This window comes from Salmo salar, chromosome 01 (genome assembly GCF_965601325.2).
Source record: "Salmo salar chromosome 01, fSalSal1, whole genome shotgun sequence".
Lineage (NCBI taxonomy): Eukaryota > Metazoa > Chordata > Actinopteri > Salmoniformes > Salmonidae > Salmo > Salmo salar.
Window position 1 is genome coordinate 2,605,508 of NC_138291.1, and position 22,637 is coordinate 2,628,144.

Sequence of the window (22,637 nt, forward strand, 5' to 3'; positions counted from 1 at the left end):
AGACAACCATTTTCAGGTCTTGCTGTAGAGTTTTGAAATAAATCTACTTGAAAATCTAACTCGGCCACTCAGAAACATTCACGTCTCCTTGGTAAGCAACTCCAGTGTAGATTTGGCCTTGCGTTTTAGATTATTGTCCTGCTGAAAAGGTGAATTCATCTGGGTGGAAAGTAGACAACTAGGTTTTTCCTCGAGGATTTTTCCTGTGCTCTATTGAGTTAATTTATTTGTATCGGTTTTGTTTTGTCCTGAAAAACTCCCCAGTCTTTAACAATTACAAGTATACCCATAACATGATGCAGCCATCACCATACTTGAAAAAAAATGGAGAGTGGTACTCAGTAATGTGTTGTATTAGATTTGCCCCAAACATAACAATTTGTATGCAGGACAAAACGTGAACTGCTTTTCCAAACTTTTTTTTGCAGTATTGCTTTAACGCCTTGTTGCAAACAGGATGCATGTTTTGGAAATGTTTCATTCTGTACAGGCTTCCTTCTTTTCACTCTGTCAGTTAGATTAGCATTGTGGAGTAACTACAATGTTGTTGATCCATCCTCAGTTTTCTCCTATCACAACCATTCAACTCTGTAACTGTTTTAAAGTGACCATTGGCCTCATGGTGAAATCCCTGAGCGGTTTCCTTCCTCTCCGGCAACTGAGTTAGGAAGGACGCCTGTATCTTTGTAGTGACTGGGTGTATTGATACACCATCCAACATGTAACTAATAACTTCCCCATGCTCAAAGGGATCTGCTTTTCTGGGGGCATTCAGGAAGTATTCAGACCCCTTCCCTTTTTTCACATTGTTACGTTACAGCCTTATTCTAAAATAGAAAACAGCATTTTAGAGATTTTTGCAACAAAAAAAATATCTTATTTACATAAGTATTCAGACCCTTTGCTATGAGACTCGAAATTGAGCTCAGGTGCATCCTGTTTCCATTGGTCATCCTTGAGATGTTTCTACAACTTGTTTGGTGTCCACCTGTGGTAAATTCAATTGATTGGACATGATTTGGAAAGACACACCTGTCTATATAAGGTTCCTCAGTTGACAGTGCATGTCAGAGCAAAAACCAAGCCATGAGGTCGAAGGAATTGTCCATAGAGCTCCGAGACAGGATTGTGTCGAGGCACAGATCTGGGTAAGGGTACAAAAACATTTCTGCAGCATTGAAGGTCCCCAAGAAAACAGTTGCCTTTATCATCATCATTCTTAAATGGAAGACGTTTGCTCAGTTTGGCCGGATGGACAGCTCCAATCGGGGGAGAAGGGCCTTGGTCCGGGAGGTGACCAAGAACCCGATGGTCACTCTGACAGAGCTCCAGAGTTCCTCTGTGGAGATGGGAGAATCTTCCAGAAGGACAACCATCTCTGCAGCACTCCACCAATCAGGCCTTTATGGTAGAGTGACCAGACGGAAGCCACTCCTCAGTAAAAAGCACATGACAGCCCGCTTGGAGTTTACCAAAAGGCACCTAAAAGGAGTCTCAGCTCATGAGAAACATGTTTCTCTGGTCTGATTAAACCAAGATTGGTCAAAAGGACAGACGACGTTCAGTTTTTCCCTCCCCGCAAAATTGTCTGAGACAGCCGTAATACATAGCTAAAACCGTGTAGGAGGAGATGTGTTATCACCTCCAAAACATTGACATGTTCAGATGGAGCCTACTTAGTTTCAATCTTTTGACAAGTAATCTATGAATACTTTTGGAACGAGAACCATATTTTAATGGGTTTGAACGAGAATACAGTGGGTACAGTGGGTTTGAATGAGAATACAGTGGGTACAGTGGGTTTGAATGAGAATACAGTGGGTTTGAACGAACGCGAATACAGTGGGTTTGAATGAGAATACAGTGGGTACAGTGGGTTTGAACGAACGAGAATACAGTGGGTTTGAATGAGAATACAGTGGGTACAGTGGGTTTGAACGAGAATACAGTGGGTTTGAACGAGAATACAGTGGGTTTGAACGAACGAGAATACAGTGGGTTTGAACGAACGAGAATACAGTGGGTTCGAACGAACGAGAATACAGTGGGTTTGAACGAACGAAAATACAGTGGGTTCGAACGAAAATACAGTGGGTTTAAACGAACGAAAATACAGTGGGTTTAAACGAACGAAAATACAGTGGGTTTAAACGAACGAAAATACAGTGGGTTTAAACGAACGAAAATACAGTGGGTTTGAACGAACGAAAATACAGTGGGTTTGAACGAACGAAAATACAGTGGGTTTGAATGAGAATACAGTGGGTACAGTGGGTTTGAACGAGAATACAGTGGGTTTGAACGAACGAGAATACAGTGGGTTTGAACGAACGAGAATACAGTGGGTTTGAACGAGAATACAGTGGGTACAGTGGGTTTGAATAAGAATACAGTGGGTACAGTGGGTTTGAATGAGAATACAGTGGGTACAGTGGGTTTGAACGAACGAGAATACAGTGGGTTTGAACGAACGAGAATACAGTGGGTTTGAATGAGAATACAGTGGGTACAGTGGGTTTGAATGAGAATACAGTGGGTTCGAACGAGAATACAGTGGGTTCGAACGAACGAGAATACAGTGGGTTCGAACGAGAATACAGTGGGTTCGAACGAACGAGAATACAGTGGGTTTGAACGAACGAGAATACAGTGGGTTTGAATGAGAATACAGTGGGTACAGTGGGTTTGAACGAACGAGAATACAGTGGGTTTGAATGAGAATACAGTGGGTTTGAACGAGAATACAGTGGGTTTGAACGAGAATACAGTGGGTTTGAACGAACGAGAATACAGTGGGTTCGAACGAACGAGAATACAGTGGGTTTGAATGAGAATACAGTGGGTTTGAACGAACGAGAATACAGTGGGTTTGAACGAACGAGAATACAGTGGGTTTGAACGAGAATACAGTGGGTACAGTGGGTTTGAATAAGAATACAGTGGGTACAGTGGGTTTGAATGAGAATACAGTGGGTACAGTGGGTTTGAACGAACGAGAATACAGTGGGTTTGAACGAACGAGAATACAGTGGGTTTGAATGAGAATACAGTGGGTACAGTGGGTTTGAATGAGAATACAGTGGGTTTGAATGAGAATACAGTGGGTACAGTGGGTTTGAACGAACGAGAATACAGTGGGTTCGAACGAGAATACAGTGGGTTCGAACGAACGAGAATACAGTGGGTTCGAACGAACGAGAATACAGTGGGTTCGAACGAGAATACAGTGGGTTCGAACGAACGAGAATACAGTGGGTTCGAACGAGAATACAGTGGGTTCGAACGAGAATACAGTGGGTTCGAACGAGAATACAGTGGGTTCGAACGAGAATACAGTGGGTTCGAACGAGAATACAGTGGGTTCGAACGAGAATACAGTGGGTTCGAACGAGAATACAGTGGGTTCGAACGAGAATACAGTGGGTTCGAACGAGAATACAGTGGGTTCGAACGAGAATACAGTGGGTTCGAACGAGAACACAGTGGGTTCGAACGAGAACACAGTGGGTTCGAACGAGAACACAGTGGGTTCGAACGAGAACACAGTGGGTTCGAACGAGAATACAGTGGTAGTAGCCATTCTAAATGGTCCTGCTCCTTGGTTAATTAAGCGTCAAGACCAACTTTAAAAAAGTTCATGTTATTTACCAACAACAACAACTCCACAACAGTAATTCTTCAACCTTTCAAGCTAGAGATACCAAACCTATTTTCACATGTTCAGGCTATCCTATATCCTATAGCCTGGACATGTGGCAGGTAGCCTAGTGGTTAGAGCGTTGGACTAGTAACCGAAAGGTTGCTGGATCGAATCTCTGAGCTGGCAAGGTAAAAATCTGTCGTTCTACCCCCTGAACAAGGCAGTTAACCCACTGTTCCCCGGGCCCTGAACAAGGCAGTTAACCCACTGTTCCCCGCGCCCTGAACAAGGCAGTTAACCCACTGTTCCCCGGGCCCTGAACAAGGCAGTTAACCCACTGTTCCCCGCGCCCTGAACAAGGCAGTTAACCCACTGTTCCCCGGGCCCTGAACAAGGCAGTTAACCCACTGTTCCCCGGGCCCTGAACAAGGCAGTTAACCCACTGTTCCCCGGGCCCTGAACAAGGCAGTTAACCCACTGTTCCCCGGGCCCTGAACAAGGCAGTTAACCCACTGTTCCCCGGACATTAAAGACGTGGATGTCGATTAAGGCAGCCCCCTGCACCTCTCTGATTCAGAGGGGGTTGGGTTAAATGTGGAAGAGACATTTTCAGTTGTACAACTGACTTGGACTCTCTCTTTCCTAATGCCACAAAAATACATTCACAGCACTGAAGCAAGTCACCATTTTTCTTCATGGAAAATTACCATCTAGCAAATTTTTATTTCATCATATATATTTTTTTAAATGATGTTTGTATGTTCGTATATAATGTTTTTCTTGTTTATACGCTACCCTGCCCGGGGACTATCATCCAGAAGGTGAGGTCAGTACAGGTGCATCAAAGCTGGGAATGAGAGATTAATAAACAGCTTCTATCTCAAGGCCATCAGACTGTTAAACAGCCATCACTAGCACAGAGAGGCTGCTGCCCCATAGACATGGAATCACTGGTCACTTTAATAATGGAACAATGGTCACTTTAATAATGTTTACATACTGCTTTACTCATCTCATATGTATATACTGTATTCTACTGGATTTTAGTCAATGCCACTTCGATATTGCTCATCCTAATATTTATATATTTCTTAATTCCATTCTTTTTACTTTTAGGTTGTGTGTATATTGTTGTGAATTTTTAGACACTACTACACTGTCGAAGCTAGAAACACAAGCATTTCTATACACCCGTAATAACATCTGCATGTGACAAATAAAATTGGATTTGATTGCAGACAAAAATTAGCTGCTGTACTGAGACTTACAATACCAGTCAAAAGTTTGGATACTCCTACTCATTCAAGGGTTTCTTTATTATTATTTTTTTATATTGTAGAATAATAGTGAAGACATCAAAACTATGAAATAACACATATGGACTCATGTAGTAACCAGAAAAGTGTTAAATCTAAATATTTTATATTTTAGATTCTTCAAAGTAGCCACCCTTTGCCTTCATGACAGCTTTGCACACTCTTGGCATTCTCTCAACCAGCTTCATGAGGTAGTCACCTGGAATGCATTTCAATTAACAGGTGTGCCTTGTTAAAATATAATTTGTGGAATTTCTTTCCTTCTTAATGCGTTTGAGCCAATCAGTTGTGTCGTGACAAGGTAGGGGTGGTATACAGAAGATAGCCCTATTTGGTAAAAGACCAAGTCCATATTATGGTAAGAACAACTCAAATAAGCAAAGAGAAATGACAGTCCATCATTACATTAAGACGAAGGTCAGTCAATCTGGAAAATTTAGAGAACTTAAGGTTTCTTCAAGTGCAGTCGCAAAAACCATCAAGCGCTATGATGAAACTGGCTCTCATGAGGACCGCCACAGGAAAGGAAGACCCAGAGTTACCTCTGCTGCAGAGGATAAGTTCATTAGAGTTACCAGCCTCAGAAATAGCAGCCCAAATAAATACTTTACAGAGTTCAAGTAACAGACACATCTCAACATCAGCTGTTCAGAGGAGACTGTGTGAGTCAGGCCTTCATGGTCGAGTAGGTGAACGGATGATCTCCGCATGTGTGGTTCCCACCGTGAAGCATGGAGGAGGAGGTGTGATGGTGCTTTGCTGGTGACACAGTCTGTGATTTATTTTGAATTCAAGGCACACTTAATCAGCATGGCTACCACAGCATTCTGCAGCGATACGCCATCCCATCTGGTTTGCCCTTAGTGGGACTATCATTTGTTTTTCAACAGGACTATGACCCAACACACATCAGGCTGTGTAAGGGCTATTTGACCAAGAAGGAGAGTAATGGAGTGCTGCCTCAGATGACCTGGCCTCCACAATCATCTGACCTCAACCCAATTGAGATGGTTTGGGATGAGTTGGACCACAGAGTGAAGGAAAAGCAGCCAACAAGTGCTCAGCATATGTGGGAACTTCAATACTTTTGTAAAAGCATTCCAGGTGAAGCTGGTTGAGAGAATGCCAAGAGTGTCTAAAGCTGTCATCAAGGCAAAGAGTGGCTACTTTGAAGAACCTAAAATATATTTTGATTTATTTAACACTTTTTTGGTTACTACATGATTCCATGTGTTATTTCATAGTTGTGACATCTTCACTATTATTGTACAATGTAGAAAATAAAAAATAAACAAAAATAACTTGAATGAGTAGGTGTCCAAACTTTGGACTGGTACTATATGTTTTGATGTACGCTGTCCCTCTTCAAATAAACATAATAACAGTAATGTAGGTGAAAATATATAGATTTTCTTTCTACCTACGTAGAATCTATATTATTATAATATTTCTACATGTTAAATTAAAAGAGGCTTCCGTACATACCATCAGCTGCATGATCTGAACTTTCATCAACTCCTGAGCAGCATCTGAACACAAACTGTCCTGCTTCAATACCTCCTTATAGGTCTGGCATGCCTCAAAGTACCTCTGGACAGAGATGGAGGACAGAGAGGGGTGGACAGAGAGAGGGAGAGGGGTGGACAGAGAGAGGGGTGGACAGAGAGAGGGAGAGGGGTGGACAGAGAGAGGGAGAGGGGTGGACAGAGAGAGGGAGAGGGGTGGACAGAGAGAGGGAGAGGGGTGGACAGAGAGAGGGAGGGAGGACAGAGAGAGGGAGAGGGGTGGACAGAGAGAGGGAGAGGGGTGGACAGAGAGAGGGAGAGGGGTGGACAGAGAGAGGGAGAGGGGTGGACAGAGAGAGGGAGAGGGGTGGACAGAGAGAGGGAGGGAGGACAGAGAGAGGGAGGGAGGACAGAGAGAGGGAGAGGGGTGGACAGAGAGAGGGAGAGGGGTGGACAGAGAGAGAGAGAGGGGTGGACAGAGAGAGAGAGAGGGGTGGACAGAGAGAGAGAGGGTGGACAGAGAGAGAGAGGGTGGACAGAGAGAGAGAGGGTGGACAGAGAGAGAGAGGGTGGACAGAGAGAGAGAGGGGGTGGACAGAGAGAGAGAGAGGGTGGACAGAGAGAGAGAGGACAGAGAGAGGGAGAGGGGTGGACAGAGAGAGAGAGAGGGGTGGACAGAGAGAGAGAGAGGGGTGGACAGAGACAGAGAGAGGGAGAGGGGTGGACAGAGAGAGGGAGAGGGGTGGACAGAGAGAGAGAGAGGGGTGGACAGAGACAGAGAGAGGGAGAGGGGTGGACAGAGAGAGGGAGAGGGGTGGACAGAGAGAGGGAGAGGGGTGGACAGAGAGAGGGAGAGGGGTGGACAGAGAGAGGGAGAGGGGGTGGACAGAGAGAGGGAGAGGGGGTGGACAGAGAGAGGGAGAGGGGGTGGACAGAGAGAGGGAGAGGGGTGGACAGAGAGAGAGAGAGAGAGGGGTGGACAGAGAGAGGGAGAGGGTGGACAGAGAGAGGGAGGGAGGACAGAGAGAGGGAGAGGGGTGGACGGAGAGAGGGAGGGAGGACAGATGGAGGGAGGACAGAGATGGAGGGAGCGCATAGTGAGATTGACAAACATAACACAGAGATGGGAGATAAAATCCTGAAGTTGAATTGAAGTATTATTATTATAATGTTGTTGAATACCTTGAGTCCAGACAGAGCTTTCCCCTTCCTGTATAGTCCTTTAATCCAACCAGGCTCCATGGAGAGCGCCAGCTCGGCGTCACACAACGCCCGATCATACTGCTGCATCTTCTCGTAACAAAAGGACCGGTTCCCAAACAGCCTACAACAGGACATCGGAGCTGTGTTCAGAAAGCGTCAAGAGTAGGACGGCTGATCTAACAGCTAAAGAAGTAGAACACAGTGACATCTCAGAAAATAGTTGTCGTCGTCGTCACGACGCGAGGGCCGGGTATCGCGACGCGAGGGCCGGGTATCGCGACGCGAGGGCCAAGTATCACGACGCGAGGCCAAGTATCGCGATACAAAGCCAGGTATCACGACGCGAGGGCCAGGTATCACGACACGAAGCCAAGTATCACGATACCGGGTAGTATCACAATACCACTGGAGAAAAAAACGTCAGAGTGGCCTAGCGTCCTGTTCGCCGCAAAAGGTATTTTAAATGTTCACTACGTCAACACGCACATCACTTTATCCACAAGTCAATTTGATGGAAAATGTACATATTGTTTTTATGCAGATTTTAGAATATTCGCATGAAATTCAGTCGCCAAATGGATAGAAACCTAGCTAGCGACTGACATAAGATGCACAACGACAATTTCAAAATGGCACCTTGTATATTCTACTATTCTAACAATAATAATTGTTTTGGGAAATTGACCCGCCGACGTACAAATGGAGGGCCGTGGGCCGCTGAACAAATTACAATGCTGTTTGTTATCAAACCAATAATTAGCGGCCCAGAATTCATTTAAAAACTGCCCGCGACATGTTTTGTGAAATTATATCTAATGCAAATCATCGCTAAAATAAAGGTAATTGCTTAGAGCCGTTTTCTGTGTCGACAAGCTGCGCACAATATTCCACTTCTGGCACTGAGAGATCACATGACGCTGCTCCAATATATCAAAATGTACATTTTAACAGATGACTCATCAAGGACTTTATCCCGATTGATAGCAATGCTAAATTATATCTTAAAAACTGATGGAGGAACAGATGAGCAGGAAGAGTCGACGGAGAAGCAGGAGTGAGCGCTGGTAGGGGGGGATGTGAGCGCTGGTAGGGGGGGGATGTGAGCGCTGGTAGGGGGGGGATGTGAGCGCTGGTAGGGGGGGATGTGAGCGCTGGTACGGGGGGATGTGAGCGCTGGTAGGGGGGGATGTGAGCGCTGGTAGGGGGGGATGTGAGCGCTGGTAGGGGGGGATGTGAGCGCTGGTAGGGGGGGATGTGAGCGCTGGTAGGGGGGGATGTGAGCGCTGGTAGGGGGGGATGTGAGCGCTGGTAGGGGGGGGATGTGAGCGCTGGTAGGGGAGGGTGTGAGCGCTGGTAGGGGGGGATGTGAGCGCTGGTAGGGGGGGGATGTGAGCGCTGGTAGGGGGGGGATGTGAGCGCTGGTAGGGGGGGATGTGAGCGCTGGTAGGGGGGGATGTGAGCGCTGGTAGGGGGGGATGTGAGCGCTGGTAGGGGGGGATGTGAGCGCTGGTAGGGGGGGATGTGAGCGCTGGTAGGGGGGGATGTGAGCGCTGGTAGGGGGGGATGTGAGCGCTGGTAGGGGGGGATGTGAGCGCTGGTAGGGGGGGGATGTGAGCGCTGGTAGGGGGGGATGTGAGCGCTGGTAGGGGAGGATGTGAGCGCTGGTAGGGGAGGATGTGAGCGCTGGTAGGGGGGGATGTGAGCGCTGGTAGGGAGGGATGTGAGCGCTGGTAGGGGGGGGATGTGAGCGCTGGTAGGGGGGGATGTGAGCGCTGGTAGGGGGGGATGTGAGCGCTGGTAGGGGGTATGTGAGCGCTGGTAGGGGGGATGTGAGCGCTGGTAGGGGGGGATGTGAGCGCTGGTAGGGGGGGATGTGAGCGCTGGTAGGGGGGGATGTGAGCGCTGGTAGGGGGGGATGTGAGCGCTGGTAGGGGGGGATGTGAGCGCTGGTAGGGGGGGATGTGAGCGCTGGTAGGGGGGGATGTGAGCGCTGGTAGGGGGGGATGTGAGCGCTGGTAGGGGGGGATGTGAGCGCTGGTAGGGGGTGTGACTAACTGATTACAGCTGCCACATCTGATATGCGCATGAAAGTTTCCATTACTGGACCGGCGCATAGAAGAGAAAGATGCTGCTGTTAAAAATATAACATTTAATCTTTATAAACATCTTATACCAGGCAGCAGCAGGTTTTTACAACCTGCCGAGAACAAAGGTGGTAGACAGGGAATAGGGTGCCATTTCAGCATAGAGTTGTGCACTAGACAGGGAATAGGGTGCCATTTCAGCATAGAGTTGTGCACTAGACAGGGAATAGGGTGCCATTTCAGCATAGAGTTGTGCACTAGACAGGGAATAGGGTGCCATTTCAGCATAGAGTTGTGCACTAGACAGGGAATTGGGTGCCATTTCAGAATAGAGTTGTGCACTAGACAGCGAATAGGGTGCCATTTCAGCATAGAGTTGTGCACTAGACAGGGAATAGGGTGCCATTTCAGCATAGAGTTGTGCACTAGACAGGGAATAGGGTGCCATTTCAGCATAGAGTTGTGCACTAGACAGGGAATAGGGTGCCATTTCAGAATAGAGTTGTGCACTAGACAGGGAATAGGGTGCCATTTCAGAATAGAGTTGTGCACTAGACAGGGAATAGGGTGCCATTTCAGCATAGAGTTGTGCACTAGACAGGGAATAGGGTGCCATTTCATAATAGAGTTGTGCACTAGACAGGGAATAGGGTGCCATTTCAGCATAGAGTTGTGCACTAGACAGGGAATAGGGTGCCATTTCAGAATAGAGTTGTGCACTAGACAGGGAATAGGGTGCCATTTCATAATAGAGTTGTGCACTAGACAGGGAATAGGGTGCCATTTCAGCATAGAGTTGTGCACTAGACAGGGAATAGGGTGCCATTTCAGAATAGAGTTGTGCACTAGACAGGGAATAGGGTACCATTATGGACTCATATCATACATGAGCCGAGTGCCAACCAGTGCCATTGACTTTTATACTCACTTAAATTCTGTGGGATTGTGTTTAATAGCGTCAGTGAAATACTTGACTGCCATATCAAACTGGCCACAGGCTGCAAACTGGTTTCCTATGACTGAGGAGAGGAGAGACACTTAAAAGCACGGCATTTGTAGTTGTAAATACTGGAAATAAAACACCGAAGTGCTTTCAGATCAGTAAGAGGTTGCATGTGTCCCAAATGGCCCTAAATCCCTATATAGTGCATTGTCTTTTGAGCAAAGCCCTATGGGCCCTGGTGCACTGTATAGGGTAGAGCGTGGCATTTGGGACACACGTTTGTGATCGATATTACCGGTATGAATGGAGTTAGGACTTACGGGCGAGCTCTGTGCTTCTTTTAAGAATATCGTCAACATTGGCCTCCACCTTTTTCTAAATGGGGAAGCAGAGTGTATGTTAGTACGTCACAGTGCAGGTCCACGGCATTACACTACAGACAGGCCCTACTAAAACCAGACAGGCCCTACTAAAACCAGACAGGCCCTACTAAAACCAGACAGGCCCAACTAAAAACAGACAGACCCTACTAAAAACAGACAGGCCCTACTAAAAACCGACAGGCGCTACTAAAAACAGACAGACCCTACTAAAAACAGACAGGCCCTACTAAAAACAGACAGGCCCAACTAAAAACAGACAGACCCTACTAAAAACAGACAGGCCCTACTAAAAACAGACAGACCCTACTAAAAACAGACAGGCCCTACTAAAAACAGACAGGCCCAACTAAAAACAGACAGGCCGTTCTAAAAACAGACAGACCCTACTAAAAACAGACAGGCCCTACTAAAAACAGACAGACCCTACTAAAAACAGACAGGCCCTACTAAAAACAGACAGACCCTACTAAAAACCGACAGACCCTACTAAAAACAGACAGGCCCTACTAAAAACAGACAGGCCCTACTAAAAACAGACAGACCCTACTAAAAACAGACAGGCCCAACTAAAAACAGACAGGCCCTACTAAAAACCGACAGGCCCTACTAAAAACCGACAGACCCTACTAAAAACCGACAGACCCTACTAAAAACCGACAGACCCTACTAAAAACAGACATAGTACATGCTAATGTTTAGCATAATCAGAAAGATACATTTTTTTTTCAAAATCACCTCCTTTTTCCTGACTATAGCCTCTTCCTGCTGCTGTTCCTCTTCCTGCTGCTGTTCCTCTTCCTGCTGTTCCTCTTCCTGCTGTTCCTCTTCCTGCTGTTCCTCTTCCTGCTGTTCCTCTTCCTGCTGTTCCTCTTCCTGCTGTTCCTCTTCCTGCTGTTCCTCTTCCTGCTGTTCCTCTTCCTGCTGTTCCTCTTCCTGCTGTTCCTCTTCCTGCTGTTCCTCTTCCTGCTGTTCCTCTTCCTGCTGTTCCTCTTCCTGCTGTTCCTCTTCCTGCTGTTGTTGTTTCACCACTGGCTCCTGAGGCTGTTGGATAATAATTTTCTTCTCTGGTTTGGGGTTCTGCTCTAGTTGTCGTTTAGCAATACAAGCAGCCGTAGAGACGAAGCAGCTTCTCATATCCAACTCCTGTACGGGGACAGATCCAAGATGGAGGAGCAGTTACACACTAGAAGGAGCTACTCATATCCAACTCCTGTACGGGGACAGATCCAAGATGGAGGAGCAGTTACACACTAGAAGCAGCTACTCATATCCAACTCCTGTACGGGGACAGATCCAAGATGGAGGAGCAGTTACACACTAGAAGGAGCTACTCATATCCAACTCCTGTACGGGGACAGATCCAAGATGGAGGAGCAGTTACACACTAGAAGCAGCGACTCATATGCAACTCCTGTACGGGGACAGATCCAAGATGGAGGAGCAGTTACACACTAGAAGCAGCTACTCATATGCAACTCCTGTACGGGGACAGATCCAAGATGGAGGAGCAGTTACACACTAGAAGCAGCTACTCATATGCAACTCCTGTACGGGGACAGATCCAAGATGGAGGAGCAGTTACACACTAGAAGCAGCTACTCATATCCAACTCCTGGATGGGGACAGATCCAAGATGGAGGAACACTAACAGTTAGCCACTAAACTTCACTCACTGGGTAGACAGAAGCTGTTCAAATAAATGTCAGTAATTTACAGCGCTAAGGGGGAAATAAATGGATTTTTATTTATTTGATGGAACTATTAGATGCAATTGTCTAAAGTCAAATTAGTTAAAGAATTGTGAAGAATTTAAATTTTACAAATATACAGAATGAGCAGGTTACTTCCTTCCAGTGAATAATGTCAATAATTCATATTACAGGGCTGCCTAGTGGAGGCCTCACTACAGACCCTGGTTCGATTCCAAGCTGTATTACAACCGACCGTGATTGGGGAGTCCCATAGGGCAGCGCACAATTGGCCCAGCGTGGTCCGGGTTTGGCCCGGGGTAGGCCGTCATTGTGAATAAGAATTTGTTCTTAAATAATAGGTTAAATTACTAGTACACATATAGCGTTAATGACATAGCAGAGCGTTACAACATGCGTTAACGACATGGCCTGGGCTAGGGGGCAGTATTTTCACGTCCGGATAAAAAAACGTACCCGATTTAAACTGGTTATTACTCCTGCCCAGAAACGAGAATATGCATATTATTAGTAGATTGGATAGAAAACACCCTAAAGTTTCTAAAACTGTTTGAATGGTGTCTGTGAGTATAACAGAACTCATATGGCAGGCCAAAAACCTGAGAAGATTCCAAGCAGGAAGTGGCCTGTCTGACAATTTGTTGTCCTTCTGTTGCATCTCTATCGACATTACAGTATCTGTGCTGTTAGGTGACACTTTCTAAGGCTTCCATTGGCTCTCTAAAGCCTTCAGAAACCGGATTGACGCGTCTCCTGTCTCTGGGCAGATAACAGCAGCAGAGTTTGTCAGTGGTCTGCCTGGTGACAGAGAGATTGGAGATGCGCGTTCACGAGGCCTCGCCATTTTTTTCTTTTCCTCTTTGAATGAATACAACGTTGTCCGGTTGGAATATTATCGCTATTTTACGAGAAAAATAGCAAAAAAAAATATTTTAAACAGCGTTTGACATGCTTCGAAGTACGGTAAAGGAACATTTTGAAATTTTTTGTCACGAAATGCGCTCGCGCGTTACCCTTTGGATAGTGACCTGAACGCACAAACAAAACTGAGTTATTTGAATATAACTATGGATTATTTGGAACCAAAACAACATTTGTTGTTGAAGTAAAAGTCCTGGGAGTCCTGGGAGTGCATTCTGACGAAGAACAGCAAAGGTAATCCAATTTTTCTAATAGTAATTCTGAGTTTAGTGAGCCCGAAGTTGGCGGGTGTCTGAATAGCTAGCCTGTGATGGCTGAGCTATGTACTCAGAATATTGCAAAATGTGCTTTCGCCGAAAAGCTATTTTAAAATCTGACATAGCGATTGCACAAAGGAGTTCTGCATCTATAATTCTTAAAATAATTGTTATGTATTTTGTCAACGTTTATGATGAGTAATTTAGTAAATTCACCGGAAGTTTTCGGTGGGTATGCTAGTTCTGAACATCACATGCTAATGTAAAAAGCTGGTTTTTGATATAAATATGAACTTGATTGAACAAAACATGCATGTATTGTATAACATAATGTCCTAGGAGTGTCATCTGATGAAGATCAAAGGTTAGTGCTGCATTTAGCTGTGGTTTGGGTTTATGTGACATTATATGCTAGCTTGAAAAATGGGTGTCTGATTATTTCTGGCTGGGTACTCTGCTGACATAATCTAATGTTTTGCTTTCGCTGTAAAGCCTTTTTGAAATCGGACAGTGTGGTTAGATTAACGAGAGTCTTATCTTTCAAATGGTGTAAAATATTCATATGTTTGAGAAATTGAAGTTATATCATTTGAGGTATTTGTATTTCGCGCCACGCGATTCCACTGGCTGTTGAATAGAGTGGGATGCTAACGTCCCACCTAGCCCATAGAGGTTAATGACATATCAGAGCGTTAATAACATGGCAGAGCGTTACAACATGCGTTAATGACATAGCAGAGCGTTAATGACATAGCAGAGCGGTAATAACATGCATTAATAACATAGCAGAGCGTTAATGACATAGCAGAGCGGTAATAACATGCATTAATAACATAGCAGAGCGTTACAACAAGCGTTAATGACATACCAGAGCGTTTATGTCATAGCAGAGCGTTAATGACATAGCAGAGCGTTAATGACATAGCAGAGCGTTACAACATGCGTTAATGACATAGCAGAGCGTTAATGACATAGCAGAGCGTTACAACATGCGTTAATGACATAGCAGAGCGTTACAACATGCGTTAATGACATAGCAGAGCGTTAATGACATGGCAGAGCGTTAATGACATGGCAGAGCGTTAATGACATGGCAGAGCGTTAATGACATGGCAGAGCGTTAATGACATGGCAGAGCGTTAATGACATGGCAGAGCGTTAATGACATGGCAGAGCGTTAATGACATGGCAGAGCGTTAATGACATGGCAGAGCGTTAATGACATAGCAAAGCGTTAATGACATGGCAGAGCGTTAATGACATGGCAGAGCGTTAATGACATAGCAGAGCGTTAATGACATAGCAGAGCGTTACAACATGCGTTAATGACATAGCAGAGCTTTAATGACATAGCAGAGCGTTAATGACATAGTAGAGCATTACAACATGCGTTAATGACATAGCAGAGCGTTAATGACATAGCAGAGCCGTAATGACATAGCAGAGCGTTACAACATGCGTTAATGACATAGCAGAGCGTTAATGACATAGCAGAGCGGTAATGACATAGCAGAGCTGTAATGACATAGCAGAGCGGTAATGACATAGCAGAGCGGTAATGACATAGCAGAGCGGTAATGACATAGCAGAGCGGTAATGACATAGCGTTAATGAGTTTCACCAGTAATACAGTACACTCCTCTTACAGCGATCACATCCGCGGAGGACAATTGAAACACCATGAACAGTCGATCAGGGCTTGGAACCTCTTAGCCTGGTAATTTGACAGGTAAAACTCAAGAGGACTGTCAGTCTACCCATTATGCCACCATCGACTTGAATGGGGAGGCCGTCGTATCGGAGCTACCTTCACTATAAGCAGGGTGCAGTGTAAAATGAAAAAAATGACACATAGAGGAGGTAAAAAGGATCCAACACAAACTTCTGTCTCCGTGGCTAATCCCTCGTCTCTCACGTCCTCCTGGTCTCCGTTACTGCTACCACAGGTCTCCTCCAAAGGAGAATCCTGCACCTCCTGCTGCCTGCTGCGGGCTGTAGTACCACCAGGTCCCGGACCAAGGCGCACCTCTGTAACCTCCTCTGCTGCTGCTGCTGCTGCTGCTGCTGCTGCTGCTGCTGCTGCTGCTGCTCTCTCTCAATGTTTAAATCTCCTCCCTGATTCTCTGAGCGGCCTGACCTCCCTGGCCCGTGATTCTCCTAGGAGGCATAAAAAAAAAAAGGCAAATATGTTCAGTGTACAAATGCATATCCAAATGCTACTGTGATGTCATTATGGGCTACTGTGATGTCATTATGGGCTACTGTGATGTCATTATGGGCTACTGTGATGTCATTATGGGGTATTGTGTGTAGACTGATGAGGAAAACATGTTATTTAATCCATTTTAGAAAAAGGTTGTAATGTAAAAATATGCGCAAAAAGTCAAGGGGTCTGAATACTTTCCTAATGCCCTGAAAATACATTTCCCCATAACAGTGCACTACTTTACCAAGAGCCCAAAGGAAAGACCCTCCACTAGTGGGGCGCGGTATAGTGAGACTCTCCACTAGTGGGGCGCGGTATAGTGAGACTCTCCACTAGTGGGGCGCGGTATAGTGAAAGACTCTCCACTAGTGGGGCGCAGTATAGTGAAAGACTCTCCACTAGTGGGGCGCAGTATAGTGAAAGACTCTCCACTAGTGGGGCGCAGTATAGTGAAAGACTCTCCACTAGTGGGGCGCAGTATAGTGAAAGACTCTCCACTAGTGGGGCGCAGTATAGTGAAAGACTCTCCACTAGTGGGGCGCAGTATAGTGAAAGACTCTCCACTAGTGGGGCGCAGTATAGTGAAAGACTCTCCACTAGTGGGGCGCGGTATAGTGAAAGACTCTCCACTAGTGGGGCGCGGTATAGTGAAAGACTCAGTATAGTGAAAGACTCTCCACTAGTGGGGCGCGGTATAGTGAAAGACTCTCCACTAGTGGGGCGCGGTATAGTGAAAGACTCTCCACTAGTGGGGCGCGGTATAGTGAGACTCTCCACTAGTGGGGCGCGGTATAGTGAAAGACTCAGTATAGTGAAAGACTCTCCACTAGTGGGGCGCGGTATAGTGAAAGACTCTCCACTAGTGGGGCGCGGTATAGTGAAAGACTCTCCACTAGTGGGGCGCGGTATAGTGAAAGACTCAGTATAGTGAAAGACTCTCCACTAGTGGGGCGCGGTATAGTGAGACTCTCCACTAGTGGGGCGCGGTATAGTGAAAGACTCAGTATAGTGAAAGACTCTCCACTAGTGGGGCGCAGTATAGTGAAAGACTCTCCACTAGTGGGGCGCGGTATAGTGAAAGACTCTCCACTAGTGGGGCGCGGTATAGTGAGACTCTCCACTAGTGGGGCGCGGTATAGTGAAAGACTCAGTATAGTGAAAGACTCTCCACTAGTGGGGCGCGGTATAGTGAAAGACTCTCCACTAGTGGGGCGCGGTATAGTGAAAGACTCTCCACTAGTGGGGCGCGGTATAGTGAAAGACTCAGTATAGTGAAAGACTCTCCACTAGTGGGGCGCGGTATAGTGAGACTCTCCACTAGTGGGGCGCGGTATAGTGAAAGACTCAGTATAGTGAAAGACTCTCCACTAGTGGGGCGCAGTATAGTGAAAGACTCTCCACTAGTGGGGCGCGGTATAGTGAAAGACTCAGTATAGTGAAAGACTCTCCACTAGTGGGGCGCGGTATAGTGAAAGACTCTCCACTAGTGGGGCGCGGTATAGTGAAAGACTCTCCACTAGTGGGGCGCAGTATAGTGAAAGACTCTCCACTAGTGGGGCGCAGTATAGTGAGACTCTCCACTAGTGGGGCGCGGTATAGTGAAAGACTCAGTATAGTGAAAGACTCTCCACTAGTGGGGCGCAGTATAGTGAAAGACTCTCCACTAGTGGGGCGCGGTATAGTGAAAGACTCTCCACTAGTGGGGCGCGGTATAGTGAAAGACTCTCCACTAGTGGGGCGCGGTATAGTGAAAGACTCTCCACTAGTGGGGCGCGGTATAGTGAAAGACTCTCCACTAGTGGGGCGCGGTATAGTGAAAGACTCTCCACTAGTGGGGCGCGGTATAGTGAAAGACTCTCCACTAGTGGGGCGCAGTATAGTGAAAGACTCTCCACTAGTGGGGCGCGGTATAGTGAAAGACTCTCCACTAGTGGGGCGCAGTATAGTGAAAGACTCTCCACTAGTGGGGCGCGGTATAGTGAAAGACTCTCCACTAGTGGGGCGCAGTATAGTGAAAGACTCTCCACTAGTGGGGCGCGGTATAGTGAAAGACTCTCCACTAGTGGGGCGCGGTATGGAGGAACAGAAACATACTTACAGGCTCCTTGTCTTTCCCTGCACGTTTCCTCTCCTTCTGTCGCTGTGGGGGGTGAGAACAGAGAGAAATACCTGCATGAGACACTACAGGCGGGACAGACAGACAGAGACACTACAGGCGGGACAGACAGACAGAGACACTACAGGCGGGACAGACAGACAGAGACACTACAGGCGGGACAGACAGACAGAGACACTACAGGCGGGACAGACAGACAGAGACACTACAGGCAGGACAGACAGACAGAGACACTACAGGGGGGACAGACAGAGACACTACAGGCGGGACAGACAGAGACACTACAGGCGGGACAGACAGAGACACTACAGGCGGGACAGACAGAGACACTAAAGGCGGGACAGACAGACAGACAGACACACTACAGGGGGGACAGACAGACAGACAGAGACACTACAGGGGGGACAGACAGACAGAGACACTACAGGCAGGACAGACAGACAGAGACACTACAGGCAGGACAGACAGAGACACTACAGGCGGGACAGACAGACAGACAGACACACTACAGGCGGGACAGACAGACAGACAGAGACACTACAGGGGGGACAGACAGACAGACAGAGACACTACAGGGGGGACAGACAGACAGACAGAGACACTACAGGCAGGACAGACAGACAGAGACACTACAGGCAGGACAGACAGAGACACTACAGGCGGGACAGACAGAGACACTAAAGGCGGGACAGACAGACAGACAGACACACTACAGGGGGGACAGACAGACAGACAGAGACACTACAGGGGGGACAGACAGACAGAGACACTACAGGCAGGACAGACAGACAGAGACACTACAGGCAGGACAGACAGACAGAGACACTACAGGCAGGACAGACAGAGACACTACAGGCGGGACAGACAGAGACACTACAGGCGGGACAGACAGACAGAGACACTACAGGCGGGACAGACAGACAGAGACACTACAGGCGGGACAGACAGAGACACTACAGGCGGGACAGACAGACAGAGACACTACAGGCAGGACAGACAGAGACACTACAGGCAGGACAGACAGACAGAGACACTACAGGCAGGACAGACAGACAGAGACACTACAGGCAGTATTTCATTTAACCTTTATTTAACGAGGCGAGTCAGCCTACACCGGCCAAACCCGGACGACGCTGGGCCAATTGTGCGCCGCCCTACAGGACTCCCAATCCCGGGCCGGTTGTGATACAGCCTGGATTCGAACCAGGGCGTCTGTAGTGACGCCTCTAGCACGGAGATGCAGTGCCTTAGACCGCTGCGCCACTCAAGAGTATAATCAACTACATTTTGGTAAATATAGGAGACATTCTGTAATTCGTTGGAGGTCATCTGGCAAATTAAGCAACTTTGGTCATTTTGACTTTTGTTTGACAGCCGTTCCAGAGTAATTAAGTACAACGCTATGCTCTGAGCATTGTTGTGGTTCGGTTCCTTGTTCCTTGTCAATCATCGGCGAAATTAGCATTCAGAAAATATCTTTAAGTAAATCAAATCAAAAACCTTTATTAATGCAATTGCAGACAGAAGTTGACGAACAGGAACATGTTTCTGACTAAGTTCTGCATCTTGACCCATGTTCTGTTATAATCTCCACCACGGCACAGCCAGAAGAGGACTGGCCACCCCTCATAGCCTGGTTCCTCTCTAGGTTTCTTCCTAGGTTTTTGGCCTTTCTAGGGAGTTTTTCCTAGCCACCGTGCTTCTTTCACATGCTTTGCTTGCTGTTTGGGGGTTTTAGGCTGGGTTTCTGTACAGCACTTTGAGAATATCAGCTGATGTAAGAAGGGCTATATAAATAAATTTGATCTATATACGCCAACAAGTTAACCATCAGGAACATGTTTCTGACTAAGTTCTGCATAATCGTAAAAGGGTCCAAGTAGTTTTATTAAGCCCGAAGTCCAGCCTTAGTGACGTCACTGCCTACATCATTACCTTCTACTCATGAGACCAAGCCCATGCCTACACAGCTTATACAAACAAGAGTTTCAGTGTTATCGAAAAGGCTCAGCAGTAAATGTCCCCAAATTGATTTACAGTGGAATGTCTGACTAGTCTCTTATCTCTTACACTCCCCCTGCAGAGTTCTGTCTGACAGTCAAACATCTCTCTGAATGTTTCTTCATAAAAAGGCAGAGATTAGAAAATAACTGTGGAACAACATTAAACCTTATAATGCATATACATATGGTTAATCTGTAGTCCAGGACCCTATAAATGTAAGGGGGGGGGGGGAGGAGTCTTATAACCCTTGCCCTTTTATTAATACAACATATGCATAATCAATTATTATAATAGATCAAACATTTGGAACAGCCCCTATCATGACCCCAAGGTCAACCCGACAGCATCCTGAGCACGCTGTGTTCAAATGCGCAGCCGATCAAAGACAGAAACTATCATTACTAAATATCAGTTTAATTTGCTCTGAAATATTTACATAGTGGCGCAGCCAAGCCAACAAGGTGACACAGCAACCCTCTTATTTGGGGAGAACCCTGGCATAGACACTAGACACCACAGGCAGACACTAGACACCACAGGCAGACACTAGACACCACAGGCAGACACTAGACACCACAGGCAGACACTAGACACCACAGGCAGACACTAGACACCACAGACAGACACTACAGGCAGACACTAGACACCACAGGCAGACAGACACTAGACACCACAGGCAGGCAGACACTAGACACCACAGGCAGGCAGACACTAGACACCACAGGCAGGCAGACACTAGACACCACAGGCAGGCAGACACTAGACACCACAGGCAGACAGACACTAGACACCACAGGCAGACAGACACTAGACACCACAGGCAGACAGACACTAGACACCACAGGCAGGCAGACACTAGACACCACAGACAGACACTAGACACCACAGACAGACACTACAGGCAGACACTAGACACTACAGGCAGACACTAGACACTACAGGCAGACACTAGACACTACAGGCAGACACTAGACACCACAGGCAGGCAGACACCACAGGCAGGCAGACACCACAGGCAGGCAGACACCACAGGCAGGCAGACACCACAGGCAGGCAGACACCACAGGCAGGCAGACACTAGACACCACAGGCAGGCAGACACTAGACACCACAGGCAGGCAGACACTAGACACCACAGGCAGGCAGACACTAGACACCACAGGCAGGCAGACACTAGACACCACAGGCAGGCAGACACTAGACACCACAGGCAGGCAGACACTAGACACCACAGGCAGGCAGACACTAGACACCACAGGCAGGCAGACACTAGACACCACAGGCAGGCAGACACTAGACACCACAGGCAGGCAGACACTAGACACCACAGGCAGGCAGACACTAGACACCACAGGCAGGCAGACACTAGACACCACAGGCAGGCAGACACTAGACACCACAGGCAGGCAGACACTAGACACCACAGGCAGGCAGACACTAGACACCACAGGCAGGCAGACACTAGACACCACAGGCAGGCAGACACTAGACACCACAGGCAGGCAGACACTAGACACCACAGGCAGGCAGACACTAGACACCACAGGCAGGCAGACACTAGACACCACAGGCAGGCAGACACTAGACACCACAGGCAGGCAGACACTAGACACCACAGGCAGACAGACACTAGACACCACAGGCAGACAGACACTAGACACCACAGGCAGACAGACACTAGACACCACAGGCAGACAGACACTAGACACCACAGGCAGACAGACACTAGACACCACAGGCAGACAGACACTAGACACCACAGGCAGACAGACACTAGACACCACAGGCAGACAGACACTAGACACCACAGGCAGACAGACACTAGACACCACAGGCAGACAGACACTAGACACCACAGGCAGACAGACACTAGACACCACAGGCAGACAGACACTAGACACCACAGGCAGACAGACACTAGACACCACAGGCAGACAGACACTAGACACCACAGGCAGACAGACACTAGACACCACAGGCAGACAGACACTAGACACCACAGGCAGACAGACACTAGACACCACAGGCAGACAGACACTAGACACCACAGGCAGACAGACACTAGACACCACAGGCAGACAGACACTAGACACCACAGGCAGACAGACACTAGACACCACAGGCAGGCAGACACTAGACACCACAGGCAGGCAGACACTAGACACCACAGGCAGACACTAGACACCACAGGCAGACACTAGACACCACAGGCAGACACTAGACACCACAGGCAGACACTAGACACCACAGGCAGACACTAGACACCACAGGCAGACACTAGACACCACAGGCAGACACTAGACACCACAGGCAGACACTAGACACCACAGGCAGAAACTAGACACCACAG

General features: G+C 47.4%; 1 protein-coding gene across 1 annotated transcript in view; it reads right to left on the minus strand.

Moving 5' to 3' along the window:
- Nucleotides 1–22,637, minus strand: part of LOC106606645 (uncharacterized) — a 43,453-nt gene that overhangs the window by 18,548 nt on the left and 2,268 nt on the right. Inside the window, exons 2-8 of the mRNA XM_082957442.1 lie at nt 17,562–18,226; nt 15,844–16,046; nt 11,810–12,217; nt 11,012–11,066; nt 10,677–10,767; nt 7,644–7,785; nt 6,442–6,546 (exon numbers count right to left, since the gene is read on the minus strand). Of these exons, the coding sequence (XP_082813568.1) occupies nt 6,442–6,546; nt 7,644–7,785; nt 10,677–10,767; nt 11,012–11,066; nt 11,810–12,217; nt 15,844–16,046; nt 17,562–18,226 (1,669 nt within the window). The remainder of the gene's footprint in view (nt 1–6,441; nt 6,547–7,643; nt 7,786–10,676; nt 10,768–11,011; nt 11,067–11,809; nt 12,218–15,843; nt 16,047–17,561; nt 18,227–22,637) is intronic.